The sequence below is a fragment of the Eptatretus burgeri genome, chromosome 13 (assembly GCF_056783735.1).
Source record: "Eptatretus burgeri isolate ZD-2024b chromosome 13, Ebu_testis_v1, whole genome shotgun sequence".
Taxonomy (NCBI): domain Eukaryota; kingdom Metazoa; phylum Chordata; class Myxini; order Myxiniformes; family Myxinidae; genus Eptatretus; species Eptatretus burgeri.
The window spans coordinates 41,573,768-41,591,011 of NC_140973.1; the positions used below are offsets into that span (position 1 = coordinate 41,573,768).

Genomic DNA, 17,244 nt, shown 5'->3' on the forward strand with positions numbered 1-17,244 from the left:
GAAAGAAAGAGAAGAAAGAAAGAGAAGAAAGAAAGAGAAGAAAGAAAGAGAAGAAAGAAAGATAAGAAAGAAAGAGAAGAAAGAAAGAGAAGAAAGAAAGAGAAGAAAGAAAGAGAAGAAAGAAAGAGAAGAAAGAAAGAGAAGAAAGAAAGAGAAGAAAGAAAGAGAAGAAAGAAAGAGAAGAAAGAAAGAGAAGAAAGAAAGAGAAGAAAGAAAGAGAAGAAAGAAAGAGAAGAAAGAAAGAGAAGAAAGAAAGAGAAGAAAGAAAGAGAAGAAAGAAAGAGAAGAAAGAAAGAGAAGAAAGAAAGAGAAGAAAGAAAGAGAAGAAAGAAAGAGAAGAAAGAAAGAGAAGAAAGAAAGAGAAGAAAGAAAGAGAAGAAAGAAAGAGAAGAAAGAAAGAGAAGAAAGAAAGAGAAGAAAGAAAGAGAAGAAAGAAAGAGAAGAAAGAAAGAGAAGAAAGAAAGAGAAGAAAGAAAGAGAAGAAAGAGAAGAAAGAGAAGAAAGAGAAGAAAGAGAAGAAAGAGAAGAAAGAGAAGAAAGAGAAGAAAGAGAAGAAAGAGAAGAAAGAGAAGAAAGAGAAGAAAGAGAAGAAAGAGAAGAAAGAGAAGAAAGAGAAGAAAGAGAAGAAAGAGAAGAAAGAGAAGAAAAAGAAGAAAAAGAAGAAAAAGAAGAAAAAGAAGAAAAAAGAAGAAAAAGAAGAAAAAAAGAAAAAGAAAAAGAAAAAGAAAAAGAAAAAGAAAAAGAAAAAGAAAAAGAAAAAGAAAAAGAAGAAGAAGAAGAAGAAGAAGAAGAAGAAGAAGAAGAAGAAGAAGAAACCATCGCAGCTCGAGCCGAGCAACCGGCTAAACTTTCTTCAAAAACAAAGCAGCTCTCCAAAAAACCTACCGAGCCAAGCAGGACCCGAAGCTCTGCTGAACAAGTCCACCCAAGCAGAAACTGAAGCTCTACTGAACAACCCCCCAAACACGAACCAACTTGAGGATCTCTTCTTATCCTTCCAGCAGCTTGAGCCGAAGCTCTACCGAACAACCCCAACGAACCTGAGCAAAGAAAAAGGATCTCCTCTTCATCCTTCTCTGCCCCCTCCCCCGGCGTGACTCATGCCCTCGTGATCCATCCCCCCGCTCAACCACAGGTGGGAGGGAATTTTTGACGTCATGAATCACGGGATGGAAGGGCTCTTCTTCCTCTTCGCAGAAGAGGGGGAGGGACATCTCCATTGTTCGCACCCTAACAATTAAATCGATCCGCAGCGCATCTAATCGATTTCTAAACATTTAAACAATGGAAGGTGACCTATCTAGGAAACAAGCACTTATCGACATAGCTGACGAAAGGAACCTGTGTGTTGTGTGCAATCGAATTCCAAATTCGTAACAATATATTGTTACGGCTGTGGAAATTCACATTACACCATAAAGGGCCCTCAGGTGAGATATCTCCATAGGTACATGTGTAGTTAGCCCAAACCCGTTGTATAGAGGGAATTTATGTGATCCATCCGGGCTGCGACGCTTTGAGTTAGTCGTTTTTCTTTCTCTATCTTTTATTTCAAACAAACAGCATCTCAAAAACCACACCATCCCCACCACAGCACCAACCACACTACAACCACGCCACCTCCACCATCTACGCTACTCGCCATTCATCAGGGCCCGTGCGGTTACGATCTCCGCGGAGGAACAAACAAAAACCTACAACGATGATCGGTGGGCTTTTCCCTCCTGTTTCTCCCGTTTGAGTTCTCCGCACTCGGTGTGGGGGAGGTGCGATCCGAGCCGGGGGTCAAAGGTGAGAAAAGGTGGGGGCCTCTTTTTGGGGGAATAATTCCCTGGCTCTGAGCCAAGACTGACTCCCCCGGCCCCCGCACGGGGCGGGGTGGAGGGAGAGCGAGAGGACACGCCCCCCTTCGAGAGGCTTCTCCAAGAAGCTCGAAGGAAGATGGAGCCGAAAACGGGGTGGAGCGAAGGGCGGAGCCCCGCGCTACAAAAGGCGGACAGGATGGACCTTAGATCGGTTGGTCTTGGGTTGGTCGAGAGTTGGTTCGAGAGTCTGGTTTTCGAGGCTTCCGGTCTGCTTGTCTCGTCGAGTGAAGAGGTTCTGCGCCTGCAGCTTGGCGAGCGGCCCTGTCACGAAGGCACAGACGGGAGACGCGGCAGTGCCAGTTGAGGTTGACCTGCGTGCCCAGACGGGGAGTGCCGGAGAGGGTTCGCCGGCCGAGAGCCGCGAAACAGTTCAAGTAGAACTGTTTAAGTGTTGCCGTGTGTACGCGTATTCGCTTTAAACTCTTCCTTTGCTTTTTATGTGCATTTTGACTGTATGGCTGTGGATACGTGCTTGTCTGTGTGTGTGTGTGTGTGTGTGTGTGTGTGTGTGTGTGTGTGTGTGTGTGTGTGTGTGTGTGTGTGTGTGTGTGTGTGTGTGTGTGTGTGTGAATAAAAATGCTTGCTTGTTGAACTGTTCCCACTCTGCTTCGTCTCTTTTCCTTTTTTATTGACCCTCCATCTTGCATCACGTAAGGGGTTCGTAGTGGGTTCAATATCCCGGTAATTAATCGGAACCGTCAAGGCCGACGATAACATCGCTCGGTTATCACTGTAGCACGGAACGGACTGCTTAAGCGGTTTGTGTCCGGAGTCGGCCTGTGGCGTAGTACGGTCGCCCGGTCGACCATTCGCGCAGGTACTTAGGTAGATCGAATTTGGCGAGCAACCCTATCCTGCGCGAGTGGGCAATTGGCACGATCGTGGTGAGGTTAAACCCCCACCCTTGACTAGCTCCCGGCGTTGTTCCGAGAAGATCACGACTGAATTGTCCGTTCCAGTGGGCGAGGCGGCCGCCATTCGAGTCGAGCGGCCGATCGCACACCGGCGGGTGCGAATTAGCAACAATATACGTGTGTGTATGTGTGTATATATATATATATATATATATATATATATATATATATATATATATATATGTGTGTATTAGGGTGGTCCTTCGTGAGGGGGTAAGTTTTCGAATTCATTTATTTTAAGCTCCAACCCCCGGAATTCGTTGGAATAGTCGAGAAAACTTTCTGGTGTTTTTATTTCAAATTCCAACAACATTTACCTCTCCCTCATTGACCTTGAAGTTTAGCCTCAGTTTCTCGGGGCGGCTGACATTAGAACTGTAATGTCCGGAGGACAGCGGGACTCGGATAGTCGTGAGGATTGTCGAACACTGTTTATTGCCCGTCCGGATGCACACAACTACAGACTACACAACGCCTCAGGCGGCGCGAACACCTTTATCCCTTGCAGGCATGTGACCTCCAAAACCACTCATCCACGCCTCCACAACGCTCCCCGCATTGTGCCCTGCCCCCGCAGTCCAATACACCACACTCCTCCCACCTAAAACTATGATTATAAAATGACCATCATAATAAGCATATTCAGTACAGAATACTATGACATAAAAGCAGAGGTACAAAAACGATGATAATCAAAAAGCATAGGCACCACCACACAGAAAACAACCAGAGCCAAAATTGGCATTAATCAGGCGTCCGTGCACCAAAACCCAGACGAGACGGCACAAAAGGAACCGTGCTTCATCTGCTACCCGCAACCCTAATGCCGTTGGTGTCACCCGGCCCATAACTCAGCCCTCTACCCCATCACACCATATAACGTGTTGACGTGAGCGAGTTGAATTTCAAAGCAATGACAGGTGCTTGGAAACTGAGTTGCACGACGAACCCACAAAACCCTGACCGCATTAAAGATATCAAGAAGCAAGTTGGGAAGCACAGCATCACTACGCAGCAGAAGCGGCCCAGGCGGCTCATGCTTACACGCCCTCCGGCGAGGTTGCGATGATCTCCCGAGCGAACCTCCCCCGGCACCATCAAACGCCCCCGGTCGACAAGGCGGTACATCTCCCCCAGACAGACCCGAATTAGATAAACATTCTGAGCCTGGAAGCCCCGTGGCGCCAGCGCAGCCGACCTTGGCGAGAACAGAGGTTTGTGCTGCCCGGCGCCAAGCCCGTCTGACCTTGGCCATCTCAGGGATGGGCGGTGACGCTGAACAGCGCCGTCGGCTGGGCGCACCATCAATCCCATACAAACCCACGCATCACAACCAGCCGAGATCTCAATGCACGTCCGAACGGCCTTGGCGAGAACAGAGATTTGCACCCCAGGGCGCCAGGCACGTCTGACCTTGGCGAAACCAGGGGTGGGGGTAACGCTGAACAGCGAACCAGCCCCAGCTCTGAGCCGATCTCCGAGCCGCACACCAAAACCGCGCATCCAACCCAAACGAGAAAACCATGCACATCCACACGGAGGTCAGCGCAGCCTGGAGACATATCAGTGTCATACAACAACAAAAACATTGTCTGCTCCAATGCAACCTTCCCCTCACGTACAGCGCATCCTCCCAGCATAATCCCCACACATGACAGGGTAGCGAACCGTGGGCTGCCCTCGCAGCTGGAGATCGGCCAGACCTCTTTATTCACTACGATCGCCCCCAAGCCCTTCACATCACATCGATCATATCGGACATCCCATCGATTGATCCCAGCCAAACATATTATTCTCACACGCGAACTGTCGGCATTTATTTTAACAACACTAAATTGCATCACTCGAGCAAAGAAAATCAAATACGCAACAATCAGCAACCCATGAATCACATCGCGTGTCCGTCTCTTGGTTGTAGTCGCGACGTTGCGATGACCTGCTTGTCGTCGATGGTCGCGGTCCGCGAACTTCTTGAACGCGACTGGCTCGCTCCAATCCCCCGCTGAAATCGCCTGAACGACACGGGTGCGCACTGTATCATGAGCGCAGCCGAAGCGCGAGAGCTCATCGCCGCTGGCATGGCTCCCGTTGCTCCAGAACCGTACATCATCGTCGCAGGAAGCAATGAAAGGCAGCCCATACTGCATCGTCGTGGCCCCCGTCGCCGGAACCTCGCCCTCGGGTCTCGAGGGAGGCCCGGGCCCAAACCGAGGTACGTGCCCCGAAGGAGGCACACGTGCACCTGGAGGTACGAACTCCGAAACAGGAAACTCCTCCCCCTCCCCCGTGCCTGGCCCCTCCCCTCACACCACGAACCGCGAGAGCGCAACCTGCTGACCTTGATGGGCGACAAAGACGTGTGCCCTGCCAACCGCCGGTAGCGCTTCACCGGTATACGTGTGCAACGCGAGGGTAGCCCTAAAAAGACGGAGACTGGGGAGTGCACGAACAGACTCAACTCGAAACACGATCAGCGCCCCGATCATCTCGACCTCCACTGTCATTGGTCTTGTCACCTTCGGACCAATTGAAAACAGGTTCAACATCGGCAGCATCTCCTGCTCCGGGTCGCCGGGATCGCTAGGCCCAGGCTGCAAGACTCGACCCGGGGCGTAAAAGTGTACGCCATGCACAAAACACCGTACTGGCAGTAGGTCTCGACCCGGGACGTAGGGGTCGCTTCGCACACCGCCATCCATGACCGTTATGATGGGCACTGACTCTCGGCACACACACCGTAGACGTCCCCGAGTGCTCAGACCACCATCCGACTGACTGCATTGCAACACTCAGTCACGACCCGCGCCGAAGACCGTGCGTGCGGCTGTGTGTGCCTGGAACATCGCGCTGACCCCCGGATCATCTGCTGCGCACCGACCAGAGACCCCGGACATTCCTCAGAGCTTGTGCGACAGCCGACGCCGCGTCTGAGCTGAACCTCATGTCCTCGTCCTTTAGCCGTGGCCTCGCAGAAACCATTCCCAAGGCTTGCAAAGCAGAAATAAAACGAACTCTGAGCGCGGCCGTCGTCCACTCAACGTGACTCACAGGCGCCGGCGGGACGTCAGGCTGCAGGACTCGACCCGCACTGAAGCCGTGCGCGCGAAACTCGCGATGCGCTTCCCTGGGACCCTCTCCCGGTGTTGAACTCGAACCGCGCGAGTTGCGCTGAGTTACTCGCTGCAGCGATCCAATCGCCCCGGCCAAAGACTCCAAGTCAATACCGACGTAACCCAACCACTTCGCACACGCCGATCCGAAACAGACTCGTCGCCACTGTAATGTCCGGAGGGCAGCGGGACTCGGATAGTCGTGAGGATTGTCGAACACTGTTTATTGCCCGTCCGGATGCACACTACTACAGACTACACAACGCCTCAGGCGGCGCGAACACCTTTATCCCTTGCAGGCACGTGACCTCCAAAACCACTCCTCCACGCCTCCACAACGCTCCCCGCATTGTGCTCTGCCCCCGCAGGCCAATACACCACAAGGACGACGACGTATCGATCTTTGCTGAACTTTAAAACGCTCCTGTAATGTCCAATCGTCTCTTTTGATGTGATATGTCGATATGTGTGTTTGTGTAATGTGTAATATGTATTACTCGTTCTTCTCACTGCCCTCTTTCAATTTTTTTTATCAGGGTGAAACTTCAAGGTCGATGAGGGGGGAGGGGGGGGTAAAATGTTGTCCGATTGGAAAAAAAAAAATAAAAAAACTTCGCCAGGAGAGTTTTCTCGACATTCCAATGAATCCCGGGGGTTGGAGCTTAGAAAATCCGAAGTTGAGGAATAAGGACCACCCGAGTCAACATTTGACTAAAACATCTCCTTACAAACTACCCGACCAATATGAGCCAAATTGTGTACGATGCATCAGGGCTAACCTAACCATATCTCCTCTGAAAGGAGGCCATGAGCCCCCTCCCCAAATCCCTCATTTTCACTAAAGCATCTTCTCAACTCAGCGATACGGTCCAAAGCATCGGGACAGAGAGGTCTCATGGGGTTTTGCTCCCAGGTAAACTGGATAATGCCATATGCAGTAAATGTGTCACACGAGAAACCAAGAAACAAAAAATAAATAAAATAATTAATAAAATCAATAAAAAACTTTCAGAAACGATATTTCACATGCAGTAAACCGAACCATTGTTTCCATTTCATTCTTTTTATTATTAAGGTTTGATTTTGAAAAGGAAATTGGTGGACACCCTGCATGTTCCAGAGGTAATTTGATTTGTGAGAATCACTTTTGTTTGTTCTCGTTATAGCTATGAGACTGCAGCACAGTATCTGTACTTTAATGCAGTGCAGCACAGTACGACCGTTTGTTCTTTTGCTGTCAGGCTTTCATTCCACAGGAGGATGAAACACGGCTGTTTCAGTGTGAAAAATAATCACATTCAGAACGGGAGAATACAAAACATTCCGAAATTTAATGAAGTAGATGGGAGATATTAATTGTAGAGGATTGAGAGGTTCATGTTCAACACTGTATTTCTACATATTGTCAGTCTACGATGAAGTACTTAGTTTAAATTGAATATTATATTGTTGCGAATTCACGCCCGCCGGCGTGCGATCAGCCGCGTAACTCGAATCGCGACCGCGTCGCCCACTGGACGGACAATTCAGTCGTGACCCTCCTGGGACTACCGCCAGAAACCAGTCACGGGTGGGGGTTTAACCCCACCACCACCACCCAGTCCGCAGTCTACCCGCGCGAAATAGAGTGAATCGCCGAATGTCGATACACCTAAGTACCTGCGCAGGTAATCTGCCGAGGGATGGGACCATGCCACAGGCCGACTCTCGACACGAATCGCTTAAGCGGTTCGTTCCGTATTACAGGGATAACCGAGCGGAGTTATCGTCGGCCTTGACGGTTCCGATTAATTACCGGGTGTTTTAAAACCCACTATTAATCCCTTACGTGATGCAAGATGGAGATTCAACAAAGGAAAGGATGCAGCGAGACGGGAAACAATTGGACAAGCACGTATTCACAGCCATACAGTAATGCACATATAAAAGCAAGGACACAATGCAGAGCGACAACCGAGTATAATTATTACAACACTTAAACAGTTCTACTTTTCAAGACTGGCGCCACACACACATTTACACAAAACCCAAAAGAAATGGAAGTCGCGACTTCCCTGAGCGCGTCGAGTCCTTGGCGACCATAACTCCAAGTCCCTCCGGCGTGGTCCGCGAGCTCGTGCCACGCGTCGCTCGTGTGGTCCGCTCGACAGCTCGGACGAACAAACAGAACCTCCGACCAGGGACGATCACCACAACTCTCCACAATTCCCCATTCAGGGACAAGGGAACAGGAAAGGGAACGACGTTCTCGTCGACCTTCACGTCCACGCCTTTTGTCAATCGCTTGAACGAACCAAGAGCCTCCTCGCACACGAGCCTCTCCATGCCCATGCCTTTTGTAGGGGCCGGCTCCGCCCCGTTGCCCCACCCCATTTCTGTCTCCACCTCCCTTCGAGGTGTTTCCAGAAAGCTCTCGAAGGGGGGCGTGCCCCCACTCCAACCGCCTCACGCTGTGCATCCACCAATCGGGAGCGAGCTGCCGCACTCCTCCTCTTCACACCAAGCGTGGTGGGGGGGATTCAGGCGGAAGCATCAGGCGGGGAAATTAGGTGGGAAAACCCCACAGGCGTTGTTGGTTTTTGTTCTTGCACGCGCCCGCACGGTGATCGTTGAATGGCGAGTGGCAAAGATGTGGTAGCGTAGTTGTGGAAGGTGGCATCGTGTAGTGAATGGCGTGATCGTGAGATGTTGGTTGTGGCGACGTTCGTTGTTCTTGCACCAAATTAACAATAGCCAAAGAAAAACGGCTAACTGAAGCGTCGCAGCCCGAATGGATCACATATATTCCCTCTATACAACGGGTTTGGGCTAACTACACATGAACTTACCGATATATCTCATCTGAGGACCCTTTATGGTGTAATGCGAATTTCCACAGCCGTAACAATATTTTGAGCATTGTACAACATGAATCGGAACACTAACGTACAGTTTAGCAGTACTTTGGCTCTAAATTTAGCAAATTGTATGGAATGTCGTCTCGAGCGTGCATGCACAGAGAGCAGTAAAGTAATATTTTTGACTCTGTCTTCCTGTTTGGTAATGTAGTCAAACAAAATTGAAAATAATTTCAAACAGGAAACTCACTGGATTTAAGAACATCATAAAAGGACACAAACAACCGGCATGAATAACTAAAGTAACGTGTTAGATAAGGTGGTGTAAAAGACAATACATCAACAGTGGCAAACTTCTGAGAATTTTTTTTTTCTCTTACAGTCTTTAAAACTTTAAATATACTGTATTTCAATTGAATTATCTGCATGAACATTGAAGAACACAAATTGCCTTGATGACACTTCCAAAAACCTTCAGTTTTGCAGTACTTGGACAAAATGTTACTCATTCTATGCTATCTCAACCAATCAAAAGCCTGGTGTTGGCTTAGCGGTTAGGGTGGCGGCTTGGGATCCTAGGGTCCTGAGTTCAAGCCCCGTTGGTTGCTGAATTAATACACCAGGGGATTGACTCAGCCTGCCATCCTTCCGAGGTCAGCAAATTGAGTACCAGATTGCTGGGATAATTGAGCCATTCAAGTATCCTGCGTCGGAGTGGCGACCCGTCCAGGATTGTGCCCAATAGCCCAGGAAACTGATTCCGCAGCACCGACACACTGTACAGAGAATGGTTCCAATTATTATCATCAACCAATCAAATTTGCCGCTCATGTTCTCAGCATCAGGGAATATCGAGATTCAGACAGTCGCGACTTGTAAGAAATATAGATCGTGCTTGGGGTAAGGTGCTCTATGAACTCTATTTTATATTCCATCATACTATTTTCAAAGACACACAATGTGTTGTCATATCCTACTCAAAAAACAATCTGTAAAGTCCACAACAAATGATGGTAAACTCGAGAGAAGGAAATAGTCACCCCCCCTCCCCAACCCCCACAATGACATGGTTTGATAGGTCACGCGACCTCCTCAGCAGCTGGACGGTGGAGGTGATGCTTCACCTTATGCGCAGGTTATTTCTAATGAGCTAAAAAAGTTGAAAATGGTTTTTAACCAAGCAGGCCCACCTCAAATAAAACACTGGTTCTCCGTCACATGGAAACTGATCAAAACTTAGTGGGGTTTTTTTTTTTGACCCAGGTTCCTCTTATCCATTTTAGCAATTCCATATGCTTACACATTCCAATAATGGAATGTGCTGAAAGTGCAGCTCAAGCTATTTAGATGATAAGGGTCAGTGGACAGGAAGTAAGTGTGTGGTTCAAGGCTCTGTCTATTGATGCATTCATCGCCGTTCTCAATAATAGCTTGAGCTCAATCTCCACAGTCCATCAGGATCATTCTTTGCAGGTAAACAAATGTCTTTTTGCATGATATTGTGTTCACATATTTGTTGTCACGAGTTCCTGAACGCTTCGATCTCACTCTCACCGATTCAAATGTACTGTAAGGTAGCACAAGCAAATGGATGCTGGTTTTATTACCCTATGCCATGCAGTAGAAGCTTTAGCTAAAACTTTAAAAGGGCCTCTTTAAATTATTGAGTTTTAATTGGTGGGTGATTGAATTGAGAGTCTTCCTTATTTTATGAAATGGAAGATCAAGAAGGAACCCGAAGAAGTAAAGAGCAAAGATTGAGTCACCAGGAGGAACCTGGATAGGATTTGGGTTTCAGCCAATACTCCACAACCCTCAAACCCATCCAATTGTAGTCAAGTGAGCCTCAAAGAAAACTTTCCGCAAGAATTCACTTCTTCGACAGATAGATAACGAAAGAGGAATAGAGAGTAAAGGAGATGAAAGAAAAGAAAAAGCAAGAATTAGAATGAATAAAGAGAAATTGGGGAAAAAAAAGCAGAAAGAAGTGTGAAAGGAACAAGGAACAAAGATTTCGGGAATAACCCGGAAGGATTGATTTCAGCAGTTACTCCCCAGATCCAAACGCAGCAACAGATACAAGCTACCAGAGATCCGTCAGCGGGGAAGCACAGTGCACACAGCATCAGGATATAGTGCAAACATAATGAAACTGAAGACCAAGTAAGGAACCTGAAGAAGTAAAGCGCCAAGGTGGAGTCATCAGGAGGAACCTGGATAGGATTCGCATTTCAGCCGCTACTCCACAACCTTAAGTAATACTGTTGCGGAGCCAGGTATCGGCTGCGAGCACAATCGCTAGGTGGAGCGGTAGGGTCGACTCTACTGAACACCCGGAATCTAGATCGTACCTTTCGGAAGACTCTGAGGGTACGGGTCCCTTACCGGACCGTGAATCGTCAATAATTCCTCCACGTGGTACGGGGTTATTTGCCAATCTTCAAAATACCTCGAGATCCACGTGGCGAGTTACCGAGTATTCACACCCTCGACGGCACTCGTACGAGTCGAGCCGTTAGCGTGCCCGACCCGTACGCAACCTGAGCGGATGGTTGCCGAAGTCCCGCCGGTCCAAATGTACATTTACAGCGGCAACAGCCTTTGTAATTCACAAACACGCGCCATGCTAAGCCAATAAAAGCAGCACAAAAATGAGCTGATACATTTAACAAATGTATTTATTTATAATGGGGGAAAGGGGGGAGCATGCAAGAAGCAGAGTTATCCGACTATAGAGATGCAAGTATGTACAGCAAAACACACTTAAACAGTTCCTACTTACAAGACAGGCCCACCGACAGACACACACACAGATTCCCAGAAGGACATGGACCTGTCCACCTCGTGTGGTTTGGCTGACACGAGCAGACGAACCAGGCGGCAGCGAGACGCGAGCAGAATCCAGAGCTCCCTTCAGCGCTCGTCCCGGCAACCAAAACTCTCCTCTGTATCCCAAACTGTCGAGAAGGCAGGAGGTTTCTATGCCACTTCTCCAAGTCTTTGAGTTTAACGTCAAAGCGAGGGCTGATAACTCCACGCTTGTTCAACCTGCCCGTCAGATTGACCACAACCTTGCCTGCTCGATGGTCATCAACTATCTCAAAAACTCTCTCGTTCACCGGCAGATAGACAGCACGCAACCGACTTGCGGTTCTTGTGGAGGAAGGATCTCTCTCGTCCGATCGCGCCGCAACCTTATTCACCCTTCTCCAGGCGGGGGAGGGGACACCTCCACTCTCCCCGCTCTCCCTCACTGGACGGTTTTGGCACGCAGAATCGCTTGTCGCCCTGTTATTGGCCAAAACGAGCGCAAGTCCGTCGATTGGCCCGGGGGCGTGGTGACGTCACGTGGTCCGCCTTTCTCACCATCACGGGGTCTGATTGGCTGAGCGGCGGCCACCTCACTCGTAGCACGCTGATTGGTTCGAGGGCCGCCGCGAGGCTCCTCCTTGAACTTCGCCCACCATGGCGTCGGCCAGGGCAAGGTGAAGGTGAGGGTGATGCTGGCGTTGTTGGAGTTGATATTGGTGGTGTAAAAATAAAAGAAAACCCTGACTATCAAAGTAACTCACAGCACATGTACATTTATTCACCCATTAAACGAGTGACGGGGACCCTAACTAAAAACACATACTTATGCTTCAGTCACATTTGGCTCGGCGGCCGTAGGGTCTAAAAAAATCTACGGCCACTAGCAATTATAGGGCGGCCGCAGTATTTCCACAGTCACACGTTTTTATTTTTTGGGTAGCCGCACGGGGTATTTAGAAATTGTGGAGACCGAAAACGTGGGGGTGCCGTACGGTCTTTGATTTGATGTCGCACGGTGACCTCAGGGCATCCCTGCGGCGGCCATAGAATTTTCAAGGCAGACGCAAGGTAGCCTCAAGGTGCCCGCAAGGCGACCGCAGGGGGGCCCTAAGGCGAACGTGGAAATAGTGAGGCCGCCGTAATTGTTTTAGGGGTTGGCAAAATTCATTTTTCATTGATAAGAGCCTACGGAAAACGCACGAATAACGCAAGCCCACCGTACGCCCTACATACGGTCGATGTGGAACACAGCTACGTCATGTCGAATTGCTACGGCCAACCTAGAAATGAAAAAAAGTTATAACTCCGCGCTTTAATTCCACGGAGACCCCTATGGCCTGTAAAAGATAGCCATACGGCGTAGGGCCACCCTGAGGCCACCTCAGAAACTCTGCGGCTGCCGCACTTTTCTGTCAATTCAGGGGGGGGGGGGGAGTACGGCCGCCGTATAGCAAATGTGACTCATGCTTTCCCGATATAATTGTTCGATAGGACCTGTATGTTGAGTGCCCATGGCTTCCAGATTCGTAACAATACAACTGACCAGCTTGATAACATTTTCTAGCAAGTGGCACTACCCTGTAAGGAAGTAAACATTCTCAGATAAGTAAGAATAAGAGAGATGAATCACTCATTTGTTTAATCGGTGATCTACCGATCGAGATGATAATAATCTAACCAAGTTTAATCCCCAATCTTCTAAACAAAGTACGAGTTGACTTCTGTTAATTTATCTTCAAGGTCAACTCCAAGCAGCACATATAATGGAAAGTAAATTCAACTTCTTGTAATCCATGACTTTGTTATCCCATTAAGTTTAATGTATTTTGTTTTTTCAATCGTAAGTGATCGATTTTGGATTTTTTTTTTGATCAGATTACTATTTTAAGGATGGAATCCGATCTGCATGCATGAGTCATGTGAATGCTCGCACGATGGGAGACTCTCTGTGCACGTCATTTACCCCTCGGAGAGGATAAGCTTCTTTAATTTTTATGAATTAACAAATAATCTAATTTCAACTTTTCAACAGATTTTAAGTGTAGCAGAACCTCTTATCTGGAATGGTCGGGACCAAAAATGTAGTGAGTAAATGATATTTACGGTGAATGTATGTTGTGTTACAAAACCAAATTGGTCCCCCGAGTTAAGAGTAAACAAACACAGATATTATATACATGTACAGTTCTGTAAATAAATATACTCTACTGTATTATAAAGCAATGTGTTGTTTGTATTATTGGCACGTAATTGTTAGTCAAGTAAAAACAACAATAAAGCTTGTATCGGGAAAGAAGAACATGCCATAATAGGGACACGATACCTATAATAGGTACAATATCCTATGTGTCCCATAATAGGGACGCATGTGCCAAGGCAACTACCAGAACGACGCACAATTTTCTGGACAATCGATCACGGGTGAGAGGCTATGATTTGTTTTTCCTCCCCGGATGATAATGGGCGTTTCCAGGTAAAAGAGGTTCTACTGCACCTGAATTTACTTTATCGTTCTCACTCCGAGATCACTACTCTCTCAACCATAATCAGTGCACATGATCCAAGCCGTAATCAAATTAATACAAGTGAGGCAGCCTTCACTTAGCCTGTGTATCCATGTACGGCAAATTCTGTTTCACAAATGTATAAAGGGCCTCAACCTTAAACACAAATCAAAATGGTGGGGCAAAGGAGATTGTTTAGGAGATGATTGAATGGGAATGATCAGAGTGTTGGAAATAGGCACAAATGAGCATTGAACAATCTTCATGGTATGGACAGAGTATTCTGTAAACCAATAGAACTCAAGTGTACAGCTAAAAAATGACTAATGCATTATAGGAGAGAAAACTAATCAAATTATTATTCCCATAACCCAGTGAGGAACAACATCGCCGTTGTCACGTAACGATGTCCAAAGCTGAGAATTTATCCTGGATATGTCAAGACTTTATCACAGTGTGCTTTCAATGAGAGAAGCAGCCCTCAACTAAGGAAGGAATTTCAAACTTGGCATGGGTACAAGCACACAATGACCTACTCTTTTAAAAGTACAAGCACATGTTGGCAGATTGCAAAGCGAGCTTATTCCCTCCGAAGGATGGAATACTGTACTCATTGATGCATCAGGATGACAGTTTATAATTAATCAGGCCAGGGAACAAACCCAAATAAGACAACTCAAAGATAAACATGCCAGCTCAGAGCTACCATGTCTGAAATTTATCAGGGTTTAATCGAGGAGTGTGCTGGAGAAATGCAACTCAACTTCATCAAGACACTGGCACAGCCAATCTCTCACCAATTCTCACCGACACATGTATTGGCACAGACAATCAGAAATGAGTCAGTTTGCTTATACGAGTGTCCAACTTCCAAGGAAGACATAAACTCCAATGGACGTGACCGTCGAAAGGTGGACAGTATCAAGATGGGGAGTCAAAATGGAACTGTGATCCCTCTGAATCCAGTGCAAGATGTTTGCTATCTTACAGCAAATGACAATCAACCAAAATAATTTATTCAAACAAGGAAGACTTTTGTATGCCCTGTCCACTCATTCACAGTCACATCTATCAACTCTTCATCACCCCCTCCACCTCGTTCAATGCCGAAGACAACATTATACCCCAGGTCTCTCTCCCTCAATTCCACACAAAAATTAGAAACTGTCCGACTTGCAACACTGTATCTGCTGGATGAGCAGCAATTACCAAAACATAACAAACTAGAAAGGCACTCGGTGGAGTTCATACCTCTGCCAGGCTGAACAGTTTACGTTTTGTATGCCACCGATAGGCTGGATCAGCATCCGGACCTGAACAAAAATCTCATCGGCTTGGTCTCGTCACCACCCAACTCATCCACCAAGTTTTGTCATAATCTGTCCACAACTTTTTGCAATATCACGCCAAGTACCATTTTTGGCCCCATCTTTCAATGGTGAAGAATCACTTTTAAAATTCCAGGATGTAGATCCAGATCTGCATCTTCACTAAAATCAAATCAATTAGTCCTTGTCACACCAAACCTTGTCCACCAGGTTTCGTCTGAATCCATCCATCACGTTTTGAGATATCTTGATCACAAAGACAGACAGACAAACAGACGGGGGTGAAAACAAAACCTCAGTCCACCTTTGATGGCGCAGGTAAAGAGAAATTAACAAAAAAAATTAAAAAAAGAGAAAAAAGATATATATATATATATATATATATATATATATATATATATATATATATATATATATATATATATATATATATATATATATATATATATATATATATATATATATATATATATATATATATATACACATATATATACACTCCAATATCAATAGAACTTTGAACATATAAACTACAGACATTTGCAGTTGATCATGTTTGCATTTGTCATTCTTACTTGTTTGTGAACAAGGATAAATAATAGGAGGAGGCTATTTGGGCCATCATGCCTGTGATGTATGAAAACCACATTAATTAAATAAACCAGTTTATCGCATCAATTTCACAAGGGCGTGGGAGCAGAACACTGAGGCAGGCACAATGACATCACAAGGAAAACATGCACACACACCTTGGAAGGAACGAGAGAGAGGGGAAAGAGAGAGAGGAGAAAGAGAGAGAGAGGGGAAAGAGAGAAAGGGGAAAGAGAGAAAGAGAGAAAGAGAGAGAGAGGGAGGGGAAAGAGAGAGAGAGGGGGGAAAGAGAGGAGAGAGGGAGAGGGGAAAGAGAGAGAGAGAGAGGGAGAGGGGCAGAAAGAGAGAGGGAGAGGGGCAAAGAGAGAGAGAGGGAGAGGGGCAGAAAGATAGAGGGAGAGGGGCAGAAAGAGAGAGGGAGAGGGGTAGAAAGAGAGAGGGAGAGGGGCAAAGAGAGAGAGAGGGAGAGGGGCAAAGAGAGAGAGAGGGAGAGTGGCAAAGAGAGAGAGAGGGAGAGGGGAAAGAGAGAGAGAGAGAGAGGGAGAGGGGTAGAAAGAGAGAGGGAGAGGGGCAAAGAGAGAGAGAGGGAGAGGGGCAAAGAGAGAGAGAGGGAGAGTGGCAAAGAGAGAGGGAGAGGGGCAAAGAGAGAGAGAGGGAGAGGGGCAAAGAGAGAGAGAGAGAGGAGGGCAAAGAGAGAGAGGGAGAGGGGCAGAGAGAGAGGGAGAGGGGCAGAGAGAGAGAGGGGAAAGAGAGAGAGAGAGGGAGAGGGAGAGAGAGAGAGAGGGGAGAGAGAGAGGGAAAGAGAGAGAGAGAGGGAGAGAGAGAGAGAGAGAGAGAGAGAGGGGAAAGAGAGAGAGAGGGGAGAGAGAGGGGAAAGAGAGAGAGAGAGGGAAGAGAGAGAGAGAGGGGAAAGAGAGAGAGAGAGAGGGGAAAGAGAGAGAGAGGGGAAAGAGAGAGAGAGAGGGAAGAGAGAGAGAGAGGGGAAAGAGAGGGAGAGAGGGGAAAGAGAGAGAGAGAGGGGAAAGAGAGAGAGAGGGGATAGAGAGGGAGAGAGGGGCAAGTGAGGGAGAGAGGGGAAAGAGAGGGAGAGAGGGGAAAGAGAGGGAGGGAGGGGAACGAGAGGGAGAGAGGGAAAGAGAGGGAGAGAGGGGAAAGAGAGGGAGAGAGGGGAAAGAGAGGGAGAGAGGGGAAAGAGAGGGAGAGAGGGAAAGAGAGGGAGAGAGGGGAAAGAGAGGGAGAGAGGGGAAAAAGAGAGAGAGGGGAAAGAGAGGGAGAGGGGGGAAA

General features: G+C 47.5%; 2 protein-coding genes and 1 long non-coding RNA gene across 10 annotated transcripts in view; 2 read left to right on the forward strand and 1 right to left on the reverse strand.

Moving 5' to 3' along the window:
* Window positions 1–17,244, reverse strand: part of LOC147014292 (enhancer of polycomb homolog 1-like) — a 115,657-nt gene that overhangs the window by 89,756 nt on the left and 8,657 nt on the right. The gene's annotated exons all lie outside the window — the stretch shown is intronic.
* The window catches only part of LOC147014293 (uncharacterized), a 54,425-nt gene that overhangs the window by 23,246 nt on the left and 13,935 nt on the right, over window positions 1–17,244 (forward strand). The window lies entirely within an intron of this gene.
* On the forward strand, window positions 435–2,893 carry LOC147014294 (uncharacterized; the record flags this gene model as incomplete). Its single annotated transcript, XM_085851389.1, has 1 exon — window positions 435–2,893. A coding segment is annotated over one exon (663 nt), but the record flags the coding sequence as incomplete, so codon positions are not given.